Source organism: Adiantum capillus-veneris, chromosome 22, assembly GCF_014529385.1.
Source record: "Adiantum capillus-veneris isolate H3 chromosome 22, ASM1452938v2, whole genome shotgun sequence".
Lineage (NCBI taxonomy): Eukaryota > Viridiplantae > Streptophyta > Polypodiopsida > Polypodiales > Pteridaceae > Adiantum > Adiantum capillus-veneris.
In genome coordinates this window covers 6,207,790-6,229,588 of record NC_140952.1, presented here as the reverse complement: position 1 = coordinate 6,229,588, position 21,799 = coordinate 6,207,790, and the positions used below count along the sequence as shown (strand labels likewise).

General features: G+C 44.8%; 1 protein-coding gene across 1 annotated transcript in view; it reads right to left on the bottom strand.

The window, feature by feature from the left end:
• The window catches only part of LOC147428874 (aspartyl protease family protein 1-like), a 57,921-nt gene extending 37,171 nt beyond the window's left edge, over positions 1-20,750 (bottom strand). Inside the window, exons 1-2 of the mRNA XM_086494889.1 lie at positions 20,073-20,750; positions 19,603-19,744 (exon numbers count right to left, since the gene is read on the bottom strand). Coding sequence (XP_086351015.1) covers positions 19,603-19,744; positions 20,073-20,449 — 519 coding nt within the window. The 5' untranslated portion in view covers positions 20,450-20,750. The remainder of the gene's footprint in view (positions 1-19,602; positions 19,745-20,072) is intronic.
• Positions 20,751-21,799: the final 1,049 nt, after the last annotated feature.

Sequence of the window (21,799 nt, the reverse complement as noted above, 5' to 3'; positions counted from 1 at the left end):
CACGAGGGGCTCTTTCAGCATCTGCGTTTTCAACGCGTCGCCATCGACATCGTCACCGACATAGATTCAGAATTCGACAGATAAAGATTTGCAGATTTCAGCCCTTAGCGTTTTCAGATTTCAGCCCGTCTCGTCGTCGACATCATCGGCAAGTCCAAGCATTGTAGAGATTTGTGCAATCAATAGTAGACCGCTCTCGCCATAGAGAGTGGGGCCTTCGGAGGAGGGTTTGACAACATTCTGGCGTCGTATTCTTCTCTCTCTCTCTCTCTCAGTCTCATGCACCTTCATTGACAGTGTTCACCACTTTGTTTGTGTCCATTGCACTCTCTCACTAAAGGAACGGAAGGCTCTCCCTTCCTAAGTAAAAGGAACCCTTGAGCACAGTTCGGAGCACTCATCTTGAGCAAAGTTCAACATTCACTTTTGTTGCACCTTACATTGGTATCAGAGCTTTGATAGTGTTCTGTATCACTCAAGGAAAGAACCACAAGAATTGTTTTTGCTTGTTGCAGTCGCACGTAACCCAAGACCTCTTGGGCGTGTCGATTCCTAATCGTGTTTTTGAAGAGTGACGGGAAACCCAAGAAAGAAGGGCTTGTCCAGCCTCCCCTTCTTTCTCTTTTCACTCATTGAGAGCGGACCGTGCACTTAGCGGCCGGCCAATCGATGTGAGGTGGGAAAAAGCAACCTTGGTGTGAGCGCAAGGCCGCCTAGGGGTGCGCCCGCGGAAAATAGAAGAGCTCGGGTAAAGAGAAGATCCTTCTCTAACACAGATTACAAGCTAAAGAAGAACCTCAAGATCCTCAAGAACCTCAAGATTCAAGACCCCAAGGAACCCAAGAACCCAAGACCCGCAAGAATCCAAGTTCCTCATGAACTTCAGAACCCAAGACTTCAGTGGATGGTCATCACCCGAAGCAGAATGGATACTTCGCATGGAGGTGGTGAGCATGGGAGTGGCGAAGAAGATTTTTCCCCACCAGGAGGTTTTTCCGACCCTCCCCCTTCCCCATCTACGCAAAGGATTGCACTAACTCCTATGGAGGCTTTCGACAAGATGATGATGGATAGAAAGCTAGAAAGCGACGAAAGAATAGCCGCTATAGAGCATAAATACGAAGAAAGAATGGAAGCCAGAGAGCGTGAGAACGAGCAAGCACACTTGGAAGCCAAAGAAAGACAAGCCAAATTGGATCGTGAGCGCAAAGATAAGCAGACTTTGATCGCGAGAACAAAGCAAGAAAAGCAATGAGCGACCAACACATGAAAGAGTTGTTGCGACTTTTTTCTAATGTGCAGGCACAGATTGAACAGAATCAGGAGAAGGAAACTCTCTAAGTCTTTTCTTCTCAAAACCATGACACACATGATTTGCATGATAATGATAAGCATGATGATTTGCATGATCAAGATGTGATTACTCACAAGCATGATGATTTGCAGGAAAAATATGTGATTGTTCACAAGGATGATGGTTTAGTTGATGCTTTTTCTAGCGAAGCTACCCTCATTGCAGATTCGATCAATCACAAAGAACCGATCTTGGCTCTCGAGTCAAGGTCCAAAGAACCCCCACAGGAAATATTATGTGTTCGAATGATTAGTCAGTACGCATTGTTGTAGTGTTTCATTCGTGATGCTTTCCTGTATTTCAGTCACCGTCCTTATGTGATCCCTTTTCACATGCATGACATATTGTTCGATGAGCACGATTCACATGAATGAGCACGGATGTATGCGGACTACTCATGAAAAGCTGAAATGTTTGCATTCGAGGAATTCACATTCCATCTCTCTTCCTTGGCATGACAGTATCCGAAAGAGCACAAGAAGGATTGAGCATCAAGCATCGGCATTTCCATTGTGATTAACCACAGTTGATTGATTTAGATCAGAAAGATAAGTTTCCATTCCATTGCTTGCGTGTGTTTGATGAATAGTTTGGCACTCTGTCTATATGTTCATCTACATTACATGCACAATCTTTAGAGAAGACTCGAATTTTTCCAGTCACTTTACATGGAATGGGTATGTTTATGTTTTTGTGTTGGAAGTGGTTTCAGGAATTTTCATACTCATAGATTCTTGAAGAAGGTAGACGCATAACTATAGACGAAGTTGAAGCATTGAAGGAGCCACAAATGACTTTGTGTCGCTTTTGGCGCGGCCCAAAGAAGCAAGCGTTGCAGACCTTTATGAAGTTCAAGTATCGCTGGTGAAGAGTTTTTTCGAAGATTCCTGACGCTATTGGCAATCTCCCTCGACGCCATACAGTTCGGTACCAGTACCTCACTTTGAAAAGGAGGGGATGTCACGTGACACATCTAACCCTATGTGTACGTGAACAAGCTGCTTCATGACATCGGTTCAGTTCACTTCAGTCAGCCTAGATTACGAAGTGATCTGGCACTTTTGTGAGTCTGTTCGCAAACCATACATACCCAGGCACTTAGAGTAGATGCATTGTAAGGTGCAGCGGAAGTGAATGTTGAACTTTGCTCAAGATGAGTGCTCCGAACTGTGCTCAAGGGTTCCTTTTACTTACGGAAGGGAGAGCCTTCCGTTCCTTTAGTGAGAGAGTGCAATGGACACAAACAAAGTGGTGAACACTGTGAATAAAGGTGAATGAGACTGAGAGATAGAGAGAAGAGAATACGGCACCAGAATGTTGTCAAACCCTCCTCCGAAGGCCCCACTCTCTATGGCGAGAGCGGTCTACTATTGATTGCACAAATCTCTACAATGCTTGGACTTGCCGACGACAATGAGGACGACAACGAGATGGCTGAAATCTGAAAATGCTAAGGCTAAAATCTGCAAATCTTTATCTGCTGAATTCTGACTCTATGTTGATGACGATGTCGATGGCAACGATGCGACGACAACGCGCTGAAAACACAGATGCTGAAATCTGCGTTTTCCGAGCTGAATCTGCAAACTTCGCGGGATCTGACCGTGCGGCGAGGATCTGCTGTGGGGAAGGTGATATCTGCGAGGTTCAGGACTTCTTTTGCGGTAACTGATTGGTGAAAACTGAAAACGCTGGTTCTAGGGCTGAATCTGTCACGATGGAATTGCAAAACGCTGGATGTCCTGCTGCTCCAAAAATGCCAGGGCTGAATTCTGTTGTCGCTGTGGATTAAGCTAACGCTAGGGCTGATCTGAGGTTGTACTGTGGCCGAGAATCTACAAGTGCAAAATGCTGGCTGATCTAATGCAAAAACGCTAGGCCTTCTGGTGAGTGAAAACGCTAGAGTTGTCGCGAGGGGGAGTCTTGCTGAGAAGTTGCTTGATGAATAAATTGTTCCTGCTACCTCTTCTGCCAGAAAGTGCTAGCGCTAGGTTTTTATATATACAAACTTAGCAAAATTACCTTGCCTAGTTTCCAACAAAAGTCACTTAATAAATAAGTGAAAAATGTCAAAAATAGAGAAAATAGGTTTAATGCACTGAAAAATGCTCCTGATGGATTCTGATGGTTATGCTGATGATCATGCTGTGTGCAACCAGAGGATATACATCCAATCTAAGTGTCTGGACATGCACGGTCTGCGAACAGACTCACAAAAGTGCCAAATCACTTCCTATTCTAGACTGACTTGACTGAACTGAACCCAGGTCATGCTGTAGCTTGTCCACGTACACATATGGTTGGATGTGTCACGTGACATCCCCTCCTTTTCAAAGTGAGGTACTGGTACCGAACTGTATGGCGTCGAGGGAGATCACCAACAACATCCGGAATCCTGCAAAGGACTCTTCGCCGACTTACGTTGATGTGTGGGTCCTGCGGTACTTGAACTTCATAAAGGTCTGCAACGCTTGCTTCTTTGGGCCGCGCCGAAAGCCACACAAAGTCATCTGCGGCTCCTTCAATGCTTGAACTTCGTCTATAGTCATGCGTCTACCTTCTTCAAGAATCTCCGAGGATGAAAATTCCTGAAACCATTTCCAACACAAAAATATGAACATACCCATTCCATGTAAAGTGACTGGAAAAAATCTCGTGTTCTCTAAAGACTGTGCATGCAATGTAGATGAACAATTAGACGGAGTGCCAACCCGTTCACCACACACGAAAACAATGAGATTGAATCTTGTGTTTCTGATCTAAATCGATCAATTGTGGCAAATCACAATGGACATGCCCATGCTTAATGCTCAATCTTTCTGGTGCTCTTTCTGATACTGTGTCATGCCAAGGAAGAGACGTGGAAAGTGACTTCCGTGATTGCAAACATTTCATCTTTCCATGAGTAATCCGAATATATCCGTGCTCATTTCATGAGTGAATCGTGGTCAACGTACAATATGTCATGCAAAGGAAAAGGGATCACATAAAGACGTTGATTAAAATAGGAAACGGTCACGAATGAAACACTCGTACAATGCGTGCTGACTAATCATTCGAACACATAACACTTCATGTGGGAGTTCTTTGGACCTTGACTCGAGAGCCAAGATCGGTTCTTCGTCATTGATCGAATCTTCCTGTGAGGGTTCTGTGGACCTCGACTCGAAAGCCAAGATCGGTTCTTCGTGATTGATCGAATCTGCAACTAAACCATCATCCTTGTGAACAATCACATCTTGATCATACAAATCATCATGCTCGTGAAAAATCACATCGTGATCATCATGCAAATCATCATGCTTGTCATTGTCATTCAAATCATCATGCTTATCATAATCATGTAAATCATGTGTGTCATGCTTGGGAGAAGAAGAGACTGAGAGAGTCTCCTTTTCCCGTATTTCTTGCATCTGTGCCTGCACTTGAGAAAAGAGTCGCAACATCTCTTTCATGTGTCAGTCATTCATTGCTTGTCTTGCTTTGTTCTCACGATCAAATGTTGCTCGTCTTTCATTGTTCTCGCGATCAAATTCTGCTTCTCTTTCTTTGTTCTAACGATTCAACTTTGATTATCGTGCTTTGGCTTCCAAGCGCGCTTTCTCGTACTCTCGCTATATGGCTGCCATTCTTTCTTCGTATTCACGATCTATGGCTGACCGTCTTTCTGCAGATTCATGATCTATGGCTGCTCTTCTTTCTTCTCGTTCTAACTTCCTTTCCATAAACAACTGCTTCAACTCCTCCATAGAGGTTAGTGCAATCCTTGGCGTAGATGGGGAAGGGGGAGGGTCGGAAAAACCTCCTGGTGGGGAAAATTCTTCTTCGCCTCTCTCATGCTCATCACCTCCAAGCGAGGTATCCATTCCGCTTCGGGTGATGACCATCCACTGAAGTCTTGGGTTCTTAAGTTCACGAGGAGCTTGGGTTCTTGAGGTTCTTGGGTTCGTAAGGTCTTGAGGTTCTTCTTTCGCTTGCAATCTGTGTTAGAGAAGGATCTTCTCTTCACCCGAGTTCTTCTCTTTTCCGTGGGCGCACCCCTTGGCAGCCTTGCGCTCACACCAAGGTTGCTTTTTCCCACCTCACGTCGATTGGCCGGCCGCTAAGTGCACGGTCCGCTCTCAATGAGTGAAAAGAGTAACAAGGGGAGGCTAGACAAGCCCTTCTTTCTTGGGTTTCTTGTCACTCTTCAAAAACACGATTAGGAATCGACACGCCCAAGAGGACTTGGGTTACGTGCGACCCCAACAAGCAAAAAAAAAAAAATTATGGTTCTTTCCTTGAGTGATACAGAACACTGCCAAAGCTCTGATACCAATGTAAGGTGCAAAAGTGAATGCTGAACTTTGCTCAAGATGAGTGCTCTGATCTGTGCTCAAGGGTTCCTTTTCCTTACGGAAGGGAGAGCCTTCCGTTCCTTTAGTGAGAGAGTGCAATGGACACAAACAAAGTGGTGAACACTGTGAATGAAGGTGCATGAGACTGAGAGATAGAGAGAAGAGAATACAACACCAGAATGTTGTCAAACCCTCTTCCGAAGGCCCCACTCTCTATGGCGAGAGCGGTCTACTATTGATTGCACAAATCTCTACAATGCTTGGACTTGCCGACAATGTCGACGATGATGAGGACGATGACGAGACGGCTGAAATCTGAAAATGCTAAGGCTGAAATCTGCAAATCTTTATCTGCTGAATTCTAACTCTATGTCGATGACGATGTCGATGGCGACGATGCGACGACAACGCGCTGAAACGCAGATGCTGAAATCTGCGTTATCCGCGCTGCATCTGCAAACTTCGCGGGATTTGACCGAGCGGCGAGGATCTGCTGCGGGAAGGTGAGATCTGTGAGGTTCGGGACTTCTTTTGCGGTAACTAACATCTGAAAACTGAAAACGCTGGTTCTAGGGCTGAATTTGTTGCGATGGAATTGCAAAACGCTGAATCTCCTGCTACTCCAAAAACGCTAGGGCTGAATTCTGTTGTCGCTGTGGATTCTGCTAACGCTAGGGCTGATCTGAGGTTATACTGTCACCGTGAATCTGCAAGTGCAAAAACGCTAGCTGATCTGATGCAAAAACGCTAGGCCTTCTGGTGAGTGAAAACGCTAGAGTTGTCACGGGGGGAGTCTTGCTGAGAAGTTGCCTGATGAACAAAATGTTCCTGCTCCCTCTTCTACCAGAAAGTGCTAGCGCTAGGTTTCTATATATACAAACTTAGCAAAATTGCCCTACCTAGTTTCCAACAAAAGTCACTTAATAAATTATTGAAAAATGTCAAAAATAGGAAAAATAGGTTTAATACTCTGGAAAATGCTCCTGATGGATTTTAATGGTAATGTTGATGATCATGCTATGTGCAACCAGAGGATATGCATCTAATCTAAGTGTCTAGACATGCAAGGTCTCCGAACACTCACAAAAGTGTCAGATCACTTCCTATTGTAGACTGACTTAACTGAACTGAACCCTAGTCATGTTGTATGTAACAAACTGCTGACGTGTCAAAGCCTAAAGAATGGAGACAACTTACAGATGTGGACGAGGGGCCTAAACTATCACAAAGTGATGACGTGACTACCCGAGAGCAGAAACCCTAACCCTAATTTCTACTAGAAACCCTAACTATTGAAACCCTAATTTTGGAAACCCTAACCCTAAAACCTGCAATCCCTAATTTTGGAAACCCTAACCCTAAAACCTGCAATCCCTAATTTTGGAAACCCTAACCCTAAAACATGCAAACCCTAATTTTGGAAACCCTAACCCTAAAACCTGCAAACCCTAATTCTAGAAAACCTAACCCTAAAATTGCAGAAACCCTAATCCTAACCCTAAGGATAGCAGGGAAAATTTCAAAAATTGCGCTGGCTGATGACGTGGCCGAGCCTCAAGATCGATCCTTCGTAATTGATCGAATCTACAACGAGATTAGTTTCGCTAGAAAAAGCATCAACTAACTCATCATCCTTGTGAACAATCACGTCATCTTCATGCAAATCGTCATGCTTGTGAGAAATCACATCTTGATCATCATGCAAATCATCATGCTTGTCATTGTCATCCAAATCATTGGCATTCAAATCATCATGCTCATCATTATCATTCAATTCATCATGCAAATCCTGTGTGTCATGCTTTGGAGAAGAAGAGACTAAGAGAGTCTCCTTTTCCCAAATCTCTTCAATCTTTGCCTGCACATTAGAAATGAGACAGGAAGAATGAACAACGTTCTTACGATCCAATTCTGTTTTTCTTTCTACGTACTTGCGATCAAATTCTTTGGCATCGAAGCGTAATTACTCGTGCTCACGCTCCATGGTTGCCATTCTTGCTTCGTGCCACGTTGTCATCATGTCCATCATCGTCTTGCACCAAGCCTCCATAGGATCCGATGCAATCCTTGGCGTAGATGGGGAAGGGGGAGGGTCAGAAAAACCTCCTTGGTGGGTAAATTCTTCTTCGCTACTTTCATGCTCACCACTCTCATGCGAAGTATCCATTCCGGTTCGGGTGATGACTATACTCTGAAGTCTTGGGTTCTTAAGTTCACGATGAACTTGGCTTCTTGTGGGTCTTGAGGTTCTTGAGGTTCTTAAGGTTTTCTTTCGCTTGCAATCTGTGTTTGAGAAGGATCTTCTCTTCACCCGAGTTCTACTCTTTTCCGCGGGCGCACCCCTTGGCGGCCTTGCGCTCACACCAAGGTTGCTTTTTCCCACCTCACGTCGATTGGCCGGCCGCTAAGTGCACGGTCCGCTCTCAATGAGTGAAAAGAGGCACAAGGGGAGACTGGACAAGCCCTTCTTTCTTGGGATTCCTGTCACTCTTCAAAAACACGATTAGGAATCGACACGCCCAAGCGAACTTGGGTTCGTGCGACCGCAACAAGCAAAAAAATTCTTGTGATTCTTGTGGTTCTTTCCTTGAGTGATACAAAACACTGCCAAAGCTCTGATACCAATGTAAGGTGCAACGGAATGAATGTTTGAACTTTGCTCAAGATGAGTGCTTAGAACTGTGCTCAAGGTTCCTTTTGTTCTTATGGAAGGGAGAGCCTTCCGTCCTTAATGAGAGAGTGCAATGATCACAAACAAAGTGAATGGACACTATGCGTGCAAGTGTATGAGACTAGGAGATAGAGAGAGAAGAGAAATACGACACCAGAGACGTTGTAAAACCCTCCTCCGAAGGCCCCACTCTCGTCGGCGAGAGTGGTCTACTATTGATTGCACAAACTGGTACAAACTGAATGCATGTGACTGATGCAAGTGTAGGCTAGATCGATGATGACGACGGAGATGGCGAGACCGATCTAAGGACTGAAATCTGCTACTCTATATCTGCTGTCAAAAAAAGATAAGGGCTGAAATCTGCTGCAAATCAAAACGCTGAATTGGGGCTGATTTCTGCTGCTGAAAAACGCTGATTTGGGGGCTGAAACTACAGGTCTTTTAGAGCTGAAACTGACGGTTCTTATCTGCTGAAAATTGCAGCTCTTAGGGCTGAAAATCGCCATGCACAAGAGAGGGCGATCTGGCTCCAAAACGCTAGGGCTGCAATTTTGGAAAACGCTAGGGGTTGGGATCTACTGGCGATGATCTTCTTGCTGAAAACGCTATGCTGAGGCTGATGCTGGCGATGAGCATCTGATGCAAAAACTCTAGGGAAGGGAGTCCTTTGCTTGGTGGAGAAACCCCCACCAAGGTCTTGTTGAGAAGTTGCATGTTGAGCATTGGTGCTCCTACTGCCTCTTCTGCCGATTAGTGCTAGTCTAGGTTTGCTTATATACAAACTTACTCAATTTGCCCTACCTACTTTCCAACAAAAGTCACTTAAAAATAATAAGTGAAAAATGTCAAAAATAGGCTAAATGCACTGGAAAATTCCCCTGAAGGATTCTGATGGATTCTGATGGGAATGCTTATGATCATACTGTGTGCAACCAGAGGATATGCATCTACACTAAGTGACTGGGCATGCACAGTCTACAAATAGACTCACAAAACTGCCAAATCACTTCTAAATCTAGACTGACTGGATTGACTGAACCCTTATCGTGTTGTAGCTTGTCTACGGACAAATAGGGTTGGATGTGTCACGTGACATGACCATTCAAGAAATCTATAAATGAAATACGTGCAAGAGGGAAATGGTCAATCTTGCACGAGGGGAGATTGCACCCAGTGTCTGCGTTATTCTTCTCACCTCTCCTCTCTTCTCTCTCGCCGTGCCGGCATAGCACTCCATTCTAGGAGGTGCGTCTGAACGCGCCCTATTGCTCTCTCTCTCTCTCTCTCTCTCTCTCTCTCTCTCTCTCTCTCTCTCTCTCTCTCTCTCTCTCTCTCTCTGTTTGTGTATCTCGCGATTATGCATCTATATGGTTGCCAGGTATGTCGATTAGTCTGTTTTATGGTTTGTAGTATGCTAATTTGGGTATTTTGCAGGGAACTCCACATCTCCGTCTGTAGCATTCGTAGCAGATCCTCGCCGCACGGTCAGATCCAACGTAGTTTGCAATTTCAGCAGAAGAACGCAGATATCAGCATCTGCGTTTTCAGCGCGTCGTCGTCGAAATCGCCACCATCGACATCGTCACCGACATAGAGTTAGAATTAAACAAATAAAGATTTGCAGATTTCAGCCCGTCTCGTCGTCGTCTTCATCGTCGTCGACATCGTCGGCAAGTCCAAGCATTGTAGAGATTTGTGCAATCAATAGTAGACCGCTCTCACCATATAGAGTGGGGCCTTCGGAGGAGGGTTTGACAACATTCTGGTGTCGTATTCTTCTCTCTCTATCTCTCAGTCTCATGCACCTTCATTCACAGTGTTCACCACTTTGTTTGTGTCCATTGCACTCCCTCACTAAAGGAACGGAAGGCTCTCCCTTCCGTAAGTTAAAGGAACCCTTGAGCATAGTTCGGAGCACTCATCTTGAGCAAAGTTCAACATTCACTTCCGCTTCACCTTACACCTCTCGGGTTGATTTGATGCGCCTTCTTGATCCGGCTCGATGTGGGTTGCAAATGGCAACCGCAAGGTAATTTGGAACAGATTTTCACACCCAATGTGAAAGGATACAAGGGCTGAATGTTGGCTAAAAAAACCAAGTGTCACGTGCACATCTAACCCTATGTGCATGTGGACAAGCTAATTCGTACTTCTAGGGTTTAGGACAGCCTAGGAAGTGTTATGGAACCCTTGTGAGCCTGTACGCAAGACATGCATGTCTAGGGACTCTAGAGTAGTTGCCTACCCTCTGATTGCACATAAGCACACCCAGTGTTTTTAAGGTGTAGGCACTGGGGATGCATAGTATAGCATAGTACCAAGCCTAGGTAGTTTCACTACACAGAAAGCACCTCTTATGAAGAGTTCATTAAATTTTTCATAAGTGACAATTAGCAGTATTTTAGCAAGTTGTGGGATGTCAAATTGCCCTAGTCGACTACAGATTATTACCCTATAAAGATGACCCCAAGGTCACCATTCTCATCATCGGAACAACAATACCCTCTCATGGGCAACCAGCACATAGTACCCATCAGCCCTCTGGCGTTTTCCGCTAGCAATACCTCTTCAACACCCTAGCATTTTGCCTAGCATCAACCTTCAACCATCATTGTCCTCTTCTTCAGCACACCCATCCCCCAACCTAGCGTTTTCCGCCATAACCAGCAAGACCAGCAGTTCATCAGCATTTTCAACCAGCACCCTTAGCGTTTTTGCATCAGCATCAGCCAGCCAGTGTTTTGTTCCAGATCAGCCATAGCATCAAATCAGCCTCCGGCACTCATCAGCCCAGTTTTCAGCCCATTAACGACATCCGCATTAGTAGATCAGTCCATAGCATGGTCAAGTTGCACATCCCTATCAGTTCCACTAGCATTTTTTCATTGCAGCCCTTAGACTTGCAAACACAAGTATTAGAAGCAAGATCCCATCACCATCTGAGAATCTAGGACCATTGTATCAGCATTTGTGCAACCTAAAGCAAATACCTCTCTAGCAATAGAGAGGGGGCCCTTGGAATTTGGGACCCAATCCAGCATTAGTCTTCTTCTCTCCCTATCACTCGTAGAACCTTCTTTCATAGTATCTCTCTCTATCTATCTATCTCTCTAGTCTTTTGCACATCTCATGAATTCAAAGGAACCTTGAGCACACACTGTGAACACACATCCTGTGTTATCACTGTAAATCACTTCCGATGCACATTACTAATGCCAAGGGGAATAAACCAGCCCCTTAGACCTGCAATAAACCAGCGATTTCAGCCATAGTCCCATTGCTGCTATCCACGTTTTCAGCAGGGAATAGACCCCCAGATTCAACAGCGTTTCCTTCTCCAAAACGCCAATAGATCTCTGTTTTGATAGCGTTTTTACAGCAGGACTTTCAGCCTTGAAGCAAAGCAGTTTCAGCCTAGGAATCGATAGCAGAACCACCCCATTCAGTTGCAGATGATCCCCCAAGATTAGCCTCGAAAAACACAGCCAAAAACAGTCCATTTTCAGCCTTGAAACAGTCCAAGAAATTCAGCATCTAGAAGATCTCAGATTTCAGCCCAAGTCGCCGTCGTCATCACCGTCGTCGTCATCGGCATAGTCCAACTTGCATCTGTCCATTGCATCTGCATTGTACTCTTTTGTGCAATCAAGTAGACCACTCTCGCCGACGAGAGTGGGCCCTCCGGAGGAGGGTTTTACAAACCTCTCAGTGTTGTATCTCTTCTCTCTCCTTCTCTCAGTCTCATTCACTTGCACGCACTAGATCCACTCACTTTGTTCGTGATCACCGCACTCTCTATAAGACGGAAAGCTCTCTCTTTCCCTAAGAACTGAAAGGAACCTTGAGCAGTAAAGATCACTAATTTTGAGAAAATACAACATTCATTCCGCTGCACCTAACATTGGTATCAGAGCTTTGGAAGTGTTCTGCATTACTCAAGGAAAGAACCACAAGAATTTTTTTGCTTGTTGCGATCGCTTGGGCGTGGCGATTCCTAATCGTGTTTTGTTGAAGAGTGACAGGAATCCCAAGAAAGAAGGGCTTGTCCAGCCTCCCCTCGTGTCTCTTTTCACTCATTGAGAGCGGACCGTGCACTTAGCGGCCGGCCACTCGACGTGAGGTGGGAAAAAGCAACCTTGGTGTGAGCGCAAGGCCGCCAAGGGGTGCGCCCGCAGAAAAGGGTAGAACTCGGGTGAAGAGAAGATCCTTCTCAACGCGATTTGCAAGCGAAAGAAAACCTCAAGAACCCCAAGAACCCAAGACCCTCAAGACTCACGAACCTCAAGACCCTCAAGAACCCACGTTCCTCGCGAACTTCAGAACCCAAGATTATAGTGCATGGTCGTCACTCGAAGCGGAATGGATACTTCGCATACAGGTGATGAGCATGAGAGAGGCGGCGAAGGTTTTTCCCCACTAGGAGACTTTTTCAACCCTCCCCCTTCGCCATCTACGCCACAAGTTGCACTCACTCCTATGGAGATGATGGTCAAGTCGATGTTGGACATGATGGCACAACAACAAGAACCGAAACGAGTTGCATTGGCACAACTCGCAAGCAAAGCAGAAGCACAAGAAGCCAAGGACCGCGAGCGCGATGAAAATCGCCTTGCTCAAGAATGTGAGCGCATTGCTCTTGCCGCAAAACAAGAAGAAAATCGACTTGCTTTCGCACGCGAGCCTGATGAACGCGAGGCTCAAAGGGAGATTCGTCATCAAGAATTTATTTCCCACATCCTAGCCTCGAAGACCGAACCACCCAAAGATCGTGGAAGTTCGTCAAGTGACGCAAGCCACGACGCGGATTCCAACCATCCAGTCACAGAAAAGTTGACTTTCAGTAAGTATGACGGTAACATGGATGCTACAGTTATTCATTCTTGGTTGCATCAATTTAATGCTTATTTTGCGACAACTAAGAAGACAGAAAATAGCAAAGTTTTGACGACAGCTATGTACTTTGCCGATGATGCCATCAATTGGTACCATGCATGGCAAGAGGCACAACTAGCCGCGCACCTAGAGGCAGCCGACGATTTCACGCCCTCTCTTTTAGTTGGGCTGATTTCCAAGACAAGCTCAAGGCGCGGTTTATGCCACCTCAGTACCTTGCACGATTGAAGGACGATTGGCGAGCTCTCAAGCAAAATGGTATGCCGATCATGTCTTTTTCTAATCGTGTTTTGCAGCTAGGTACCCAACTTCGCATATCGGATGATGAACGCAAAGAGGCTTTTCTCTTTGGATTGGACGAGTATATCAAGTACGATGTCGAGGTATTCGATCCAATCGATCTCAACAAGGCGGTAGCGATTGCTCTCGCACAAGAGATGAAGCACAACAAGGGAAAGCCTAAGGAGAACAAGACTTCCACAAATACCTCGCAGACTCCTCAGAACGGTAAGAACGGTAAGAACAGTAAGAACGGTAAGAATGATAACTCTTCTAACCAATCTACCAACAGTCTCTCATCAAAAAATTATTCCAATGAATCTAAGGGTAAGGCTAACACAACTGCTAAACCTAAGCTTACTCCAGATGAAAAGGTAGCACAAGGAACTGTAGGAGGATACATCACTTCGGAAGAACAAAGCACTTATTCCAAGGAAGGTCGTTGTTTTCATTGTCACGTTAAGGGTCACATAAAAAGAACATGTCCTAAGCTTGAATTGAATGAATCTAAAGAACCCACAACACCCACTACATCTGTCAATGCAATGAATGATAACACGATTGTGCCCAAAGTTTCTCAAGACCCTCCCATTGATGATTCTCTCATTAAATGTTATGGTCGTACGTCGGGGCACCGTTTTGTCATATTGTTTGACCCAGGTAGTATGCATGATGTGATCAACCCCTCTTGTTGAGAGAGCCCGCCTCTAAGTTAGTCCGAGATCTCCTATCGAGATCTCTGGCTTTCGTCCTGGTATGGACGCTCTCATCACGAAGGAGTGCCTTGATGTGTTGTTTGCAATTCTACAGACTGCCTTCATTAGAAGATTTGTTGTTTCTCCTCTCACAGGATGTGATATGATTTTAGCCATGAAATGGTTTCGTGAAATCAACCCTCTCGTTGATTGGGAGGCTACCACTTTAACTCTCAATGCCAAAAGTGATTCTCCTACTGTCTTTCATGGAGTGGATACTTCTCCTTCTCCATCTCTCATTGCTAATATGCAGGACAAGGTTGAAAGGATTCGAGATAAGGAGACTCTCTCAGTCTCTTTTGCTCCATAGCATGACACACATGAATTGCACGATTATGAGAAGCATGATGATTTGCAGGATAATGATTTGGATGACAATGACAAGCATGATGATTTGCAGGTTGATGGTGTGATTGTTCACAAGGATGATGTGTTAGTGGATGCTTTTACTAGCGGAGCTAACCTCGTTGTAGCTTCGAGCAGTCATGAAGATCTGATCATGGCTTTCGAGTCGAGGTCCAAAGAACCCCCACAGGACGATTCGATCATTCAGGATCAACCGATCTTGGCTCTCGAGCTTTGGTCCAAAGAACCCTCACAAGAAGTATTGTGTGTTCGCATGATTGATACGCACGCATTGTTCGAGTGTTTCATTCGTGACCGTTTCCTATATTTCAATCAGCATCGTTATGTGATCCCTTTTACTAAGCATGACATTGTATGTTGAGCACGTTTCTCTCATGGATGAGCACGAATGTATGCGGATTGTTCATGAAAAGTTGAAAAGTTTGTATGTCAGGAAGTCACATTCCATGTTTCTTCCTTGGCATGACACAGTTTCTGAATGAGCACATGATTGTATGAGCACCAAGCATGGGCATTTTCATTGTGATTTGCCACAGTTGATGATTTTGATCAAACAGAAAAAATTCGACCTCATTGTTTGCATGTGTTTGAGGAACGGGTTGCCACTCCATCTCTATGTTCATCAACATTGCATACACAGTATTTAGCAAAGACAAGATTTTTTTCCTTCACTTTACATGGAATGGGTATGTTCATGGTTGTGTTGGAGATGGTTTCAAGAATTTTCAATCATAGTGGTCTCGTATGGTCCCGTACGTTTTGTACACATACGATGATGTGCGGTACTAAACGAACTAAAAAATATTAAGATATACGATGACGTTACGTACGTTCAAAATAAAAAAACAAAGAATTCTTACGTCTAAGGCTCAGGCCCTTGGGTTTAAACTTTACACTTAAAGAAACTTGACGTTATGAGATCTTCAATGGGAGCTTGAGAGGGAGAGACCCAATGGAGAGAAGATGGAGAGGCAAGACTCTAGTCTCTAGAGCTTGTCACTTGAGAGCTAGAACATGGGAGCATTGAGCAATGAGAGCATTGAGAGCAATGAGCATTGAGAGCATTGAGAGCTTGAGAGCAATGAGCATTGAGAGCTTGGAAGTGTTGGAGAACAAGATGGAGAGGCATTGCTTAAATAGGAAGAGGCTAGAGCATGAGAGAGAGAGAGAGAGAGTTGGGCTGCTCAATGTAATCCATTCACAATTGTGAATTTTGCTTTTTTTATTTTTATTTTTTTATTTTATTTTTAAAAAAAAACGTACAAAACGTACGAAACGTACGGGACGGTACGTGACCCACAACACGGAACGAGACGTTCCGTACGTCGTACGAAAACTACCCTGTTTTCAACCATGGAGATTCGTGAAGATGGAAGAAGAACGACTCTAGACGAAGTTGAAGTAAGAAAGGAGATTCAAAAGACTTTGAGTCGCTTTCCACGCAGCCCAAAGAAGCAAGCGTTGCAAACCTTTATGAAGTTCAAGTACCGCACGACCCACACATCAGAGTGGGCCGGCGAAGAGTCCCTTCCAGGATTCCGGATGCTGTTGGCGATCTCCCTCGACGCCATACAGTTCGGTACCAGTACCTCACTTTGAAAAGGAGGGGATGTCACGTGACACATCCCAACCATATGTGTCCATGGACAAGCTACACCACAGCAGGGTTCAATCAGTCCGATAAAGTTAGATTAGCAGTGATCTTGCACTTTTGTGAGTCTATTCGTAGACCGTGCATGCCCAGTCACTTATCATAGATGCATATCCTCCAGTTGCACACAGCATGATCATCGGAATTCCCATCAAAATCCATTAGCATCAGTTAGGGGAATTTTCCATTGCATTTAGCCTATTTTCCTATTTATTGGGATTTTCACTTATTATTTTTAAGTGACTTTCCTACAAAAGTAGGTCGGGCAATTTTGCTAAGTTAATATATAAGCAAACCAAAGTTCACACTTTCTGGCAGAAGAGGAAGCAGGAGCTCCCCGCTCAACAGGCAACTTCTCAGCAGTACCCCCCAGCAGCAGATCCTCGCCATCCTCCCATTCCCCTTGGCGTTTTCATCCACAGCAGAACCTCAGCATTACTGGCATTTTCCCAAGTCAGTCATCGCCCTCCATGCTCCCTCATGCCTGGCGTTTTTGCTCTTCACTTGCAGCAGCCCAGATTTACTAACGCCAGCATAGTGTTGCAGATTTGCATCGTTTTCAGCACCTAATCACTGCAAGGGATTCAGCCCCTTAGACCTGCAATAAACCAGCGATTTCAGCCATAGTCCCATTGCTGCTATCCAGCGTTTTCAGCAGGGAATAGACCCCTAGATTCAACAGCGTTTCCTTCTCCAAAACACCAGTAGATCTCTGTTTTGATAGAGTTTTTACAGCAGAACTTTCAGCCTTGAAGCAAAGCAGTTTCAGCCTGGGAATCGATAGCAGAACCACCCTATACAGTTGTAGATGTTCCCCCAAGATTAGCCTCGAAAAACGCAGCCAAAAACAGTCCATTTTCAGCCTTGAAACAGTCCAAGAAATTCAGCATCTAGAAGATCTCAGATTTCAGCCCAAGTCGCCGTCGTCATCACCGTCGTCTTCATCGGAATAGTCCAACTTGCATCTGTCCATTGCATCTGCATTGTACTCTTTCGTGCAATCAAGTAGACCACTCTCGCCGACGAGAGTGGGCCCTTCGGAGGAGGGTTTTACAAACCTCTCGGTGTCGTATCTCTTCTCTCTCCTTCTCTCAGTCTCATTCACTTGCACGTGCCACGCACTAGATCCACTCACTTTGTTCGTGATCACCGCACTCTCTATAAGACGGAAAGCTCTCTCTTTCCCTAAGAACTGAAAGGAACCTTGAGCAATAAAGATCACTAATCTTGAGAAAATACAACATTCATTCCGCAGCACCTAACAAGAACGGCCCAGAATGGCTAGGAATGGGCAGATTTTCAAATTTTGCTGATTTGTCTTGTGAGCCTTCCCCTTGATAAATGTCCCTTCCCCCACCCCATTACCTTCACAATGCACACAAGCTTTCAAGGGGCAAAGATAAAGCTCTACCCTCTCGAGTCTCAACTCTCAAGCTCTAGCCTCTTTCAAGCTTTCAAGTCTAGACTCTAGAGTCTACAAGGCTAAAAGCTCTCCCCCTCTCTCTCAAGCTCTCTCCCTCTCTCTCTCAACTTTCAAGCTCTCTCTCTCCCCCCTTCTTTCTCTCCCCTCTCAAGCTCTCAAGTCTACACGACACACGTTTGCCATAGTAAGGTTGAATGGTCTTCAAATCAAGTGTTTTGGGAGTGTTAAGAGTCAAAGGACTCTGATACTACTTCTATTCAATCACACAGAGCTTAAAATTGCATTATTTGGGTGTTTTTATGCCTCCCGTTCCGCACCGTTCCCGTTCTGAACCCCTCTCCGTTCCCCCGTTCAACGGAGGATCTCGTCAGCGTTCCCGTTCCGCGTTCCGGCGGGTAACTATGAAAAAAGAAGGAGAGAATTTTAACATCGTAGGAAACTATCCAAGAGACCTTAAAGATCTATCCGAGAGAGAGAGAGAGAGAGAGAGAGAGAGAGAGAGAGAGAGAGAGGGGACGAAAAGATGGGGCGCCAATCAGCCCTCTCAAGGACTCCCCACACCATTACCAATGTGGTATTTGCTTTAAATTACACAAATGGAATGTACACCTATGCAAAACTCCACTTGACTAGAATGAATGATGTAGCCATGGTAACTCTTCAAGATGAAGCACCCTTGGGGCTAATTTGATGCACTTACTTGATGTGGGTGGCGAATGGCCACCGAGGGGTAGATCTAGAATTGATATGCACACCCATATGAGAGGATACCAGAGATGAATGTTCGTTGCAAAAACGTAGATCTAAGATGCAAAAACGCAAAAAAGTTGGTTTAATACAGGCTCAAAGTAGATGCAAATGTTGCAACGAGGATGGGCTAGCAAGTAGCTTGATCGCCAAGGCAAAGAGAGTGCTAAATAAGGGAAGGTAATGGTTGCGGATGGACGCAACAAAAAACGCAGATCTGGCATGTAAGTTCGGAAAATGCTAGATCCAATTGGATGTAGTGCTTTCATACAAAAACCCTAGGAGGATCTTGTTGGGGTGGCCAAGAATGTGGGTAACTAATGGTGGATGTGCTCCCTTTGGTAATTAGTTGGATCCTGGCCAGGCAATGATTTGACATGATTTAAAAAAAAGATTTTAAAATAATTACTTTAAATAATTATTGGGAGGGGTAGTCTCTTGGTGATATTGTTGCACACCTTCCAACTAAGAATCCGATTATTGCAAAAATTGACAAGTTGGGTTCCTCTAACTTAAATCTACATGCTCGCAATGCCAAATGCCCATCTTAGTGTCATAACATCTATCAAAATGTATACAAACCATTTACCCTAGAGGGTTTCAAAAATGGAAAAAACTATATGATGGACTTGTCCAAACACACAGGTCCTACAAATTGGCTGACAAAATGCTTGAGCTAAATCCCTTCAACTCTATAGACAAACCTTGGCTCTGAAAACATAGGTAGTAAGTCCACGTGGCGCAAAGAGACATGTGCACATGACAAATCGAGTAGTGCATAAAGGGCCTACATCATACATTCTCCATTTGGTCAATGGGAATGTGGCATGAGGATATCACCAAGAGGATCACATACAAGGACTCAGGAGCCAAGCTAAGCATTTCTTTTGAATAAGATGCTTTGTTATTGAAGGATAGCTACTCAGGCTAGGCTAGTTTCTGAAGGCTGCGGTGCCCCGTGGAGGCACTTCTATCCTTGAAGGAAAGGCATGACGAGAATTACCCTTCAAAAGAAGTATAAGGTTTTGCACAACAATTGGACAGTATAAGCACTCACACAATCACTTTTACCACTAACTTGAATGAATAGGAAATTTCAAATTTAAATGAGTGGAGTGTGTACCACGTTGAGGCCATAGCTTGCCCAATCAGCGGCAGAGCATTGCTGGCAGTTGCAGGGCACCCACAGAAGGTCACTGCCAGTGTCCAGTGCCACCAGGAACGATTTCGGTGGAGTCCCCAGTGCTATCTCGGTGTAGTGTATCCTGCACCCCATTACACCCACATTAGTCTCCACTAAGCAAGTTAACGCTCTTTTTCCTATCTTCATTCTCTTCTTCACAGATTCTTCACACTCTTGGTTTTTTGGCACTCTGTGCTTCACACATACATCCATTCCTTCACCCGTTTTCTATTTAAGAGCACCCACAAATCCTTTCATTCCCTGCCATACACACACTGCCAACTTGGGTGTTAAGAGTAACAGTGGACATGTCTAAAATAAAAGCTTGGAAATGCATAAAGTAAATGCATTATAAGACAGATAAGCTATCTGAGATGCATAATCAGGACAGACAGATGAAAGATGCCTACCCTCCCAATGAGGGGATGTAGATGGTCGCATTCACTGGGGCCAAAGAGTAGACATCTGTGTCGTTACCAAGAAGGTTGCGTGCCGCGGCTCGCTTGTGGCGATCATGCAAAGCCAGAGTGTGGTAGAACTCAGGTGAGCCCGGGGCCGGCCATTCTTCTGATGCCAAGTGCTCCCACTCAGGCCTCCCTTTAGTGAGGTCCCGGAACTCTTGTGAATACTTGTACACCATCTGCATCTCAAAGCTGCCGTCATTCCACCGCTCTGCTGCGGTGGTGGTGCTGCCTGCCCATAAGCAGCCTAATAGTAAGACAACCATTAGAACTGTCTTTCTTGGCATGTGAAAGATGCACCTCCATGTTGCTGCTAAACCTGGCATTGTACTGTGTATGTCGGCGGGGGGTCGTCCGCACGCTGAGAGAGAGAGAGAGAGAGAGAGAGAGAGAGGTCCTCCCACTCCCTCAGCTATGGAGTGAAGTCAAATGGAAGGGGGTTACAACTTACAGATCGTATAGCACGCTCTAGAGGTCGACGCGGAGAGAGAGAGAGAGAGAGAGACTGTGTTTGTGTGTGTGTGTGTGTGAGAGAGAGAGAGAGAGAGAGACTGTGTTTGTGTGTGTGTGTGTGAGAGAGAGAGAGAGAGAGAGACTAGGCAACTCACTCTCCAAGTGCCTCTCGTCAAGTTGCCAAATTCTCAATCGAGCCGGGACCAGCCCGAATTCTTTATAGATATTTCTGCGTGTAGTTTCTTCAGCGTCTACGCGGTCAACACGGTTTGGAAAAGAAAATAGTTGACTTTTCGATCGGCGAGGTTAAAATAAATACGAGCACGATGACTGCCTTTTGAAGACCCCATTCACGCAAGGCTTAGTTACGAGTTAGAGCTGGGTCACACTCGGGGACAGTAGGGAAAGGAGATTGCCATCTTCTCCATTTTCATTACTATGCTATTATGTATGCTAGCAAGAAGAGTGATGATAAATTAAGAACTAATTTTTTCTCCTATGAAATGTTTCTTCTTCCTCTTCCCTGCCCTCATTCTTTGCTAGCTCTCTCCACCTTCGAAGGTGTTTGAGGTCTTGGAATTGAGGCTTGGGATAGTTAATGCTTTCATCAAAGTTTATGTTATGCTGATGCATGAAGCTTTCCATCTTCATTGCATCACCTAGGTCACAAGGAACACAAGGATTGTATTGTAACAAGTCTCTCTTGATGGGAGAAATCATAATACAAATGCCTATTGGAAGGGGGGCAGACTCCACATAAATCCGGTCCTCAATTGTTGTTATGTTCTCTAAATTCTCTCTCTTGCAAAAGTATTCTTCATGCCAAGTTAATTAAATGCTATATTTATGTTGCTACCATCAATTATGTTCACCCGTTATGCTCACAAAGTAATTTCACAAAAGTACTCTCTCTAATTTTTGCTACTCTCAAGTTAATAGGCCAATTTCATTACATTCGTATCAGAGCATTTGGTTTCTCTTTTCTTTCTTAAGAAGAGAGGTCCTTAAGTAGCCTATAAATGGTTGATTTTGTTAATTATATTAGGGTAAGTGGAACTGGGATCTATTATTGGTTTTGTTGAGCTCACTATGTGGAATATGGTACACACCTCAGAAGCTTTGGACATAATAATAGCCAATGAAATGTCAAAGCTCATTCACTTTTTAGTGCATTCCTCTCGTCAGCTGTCATCTCCAGTTCCTTCCCCTCTGGGTGCGGCCAA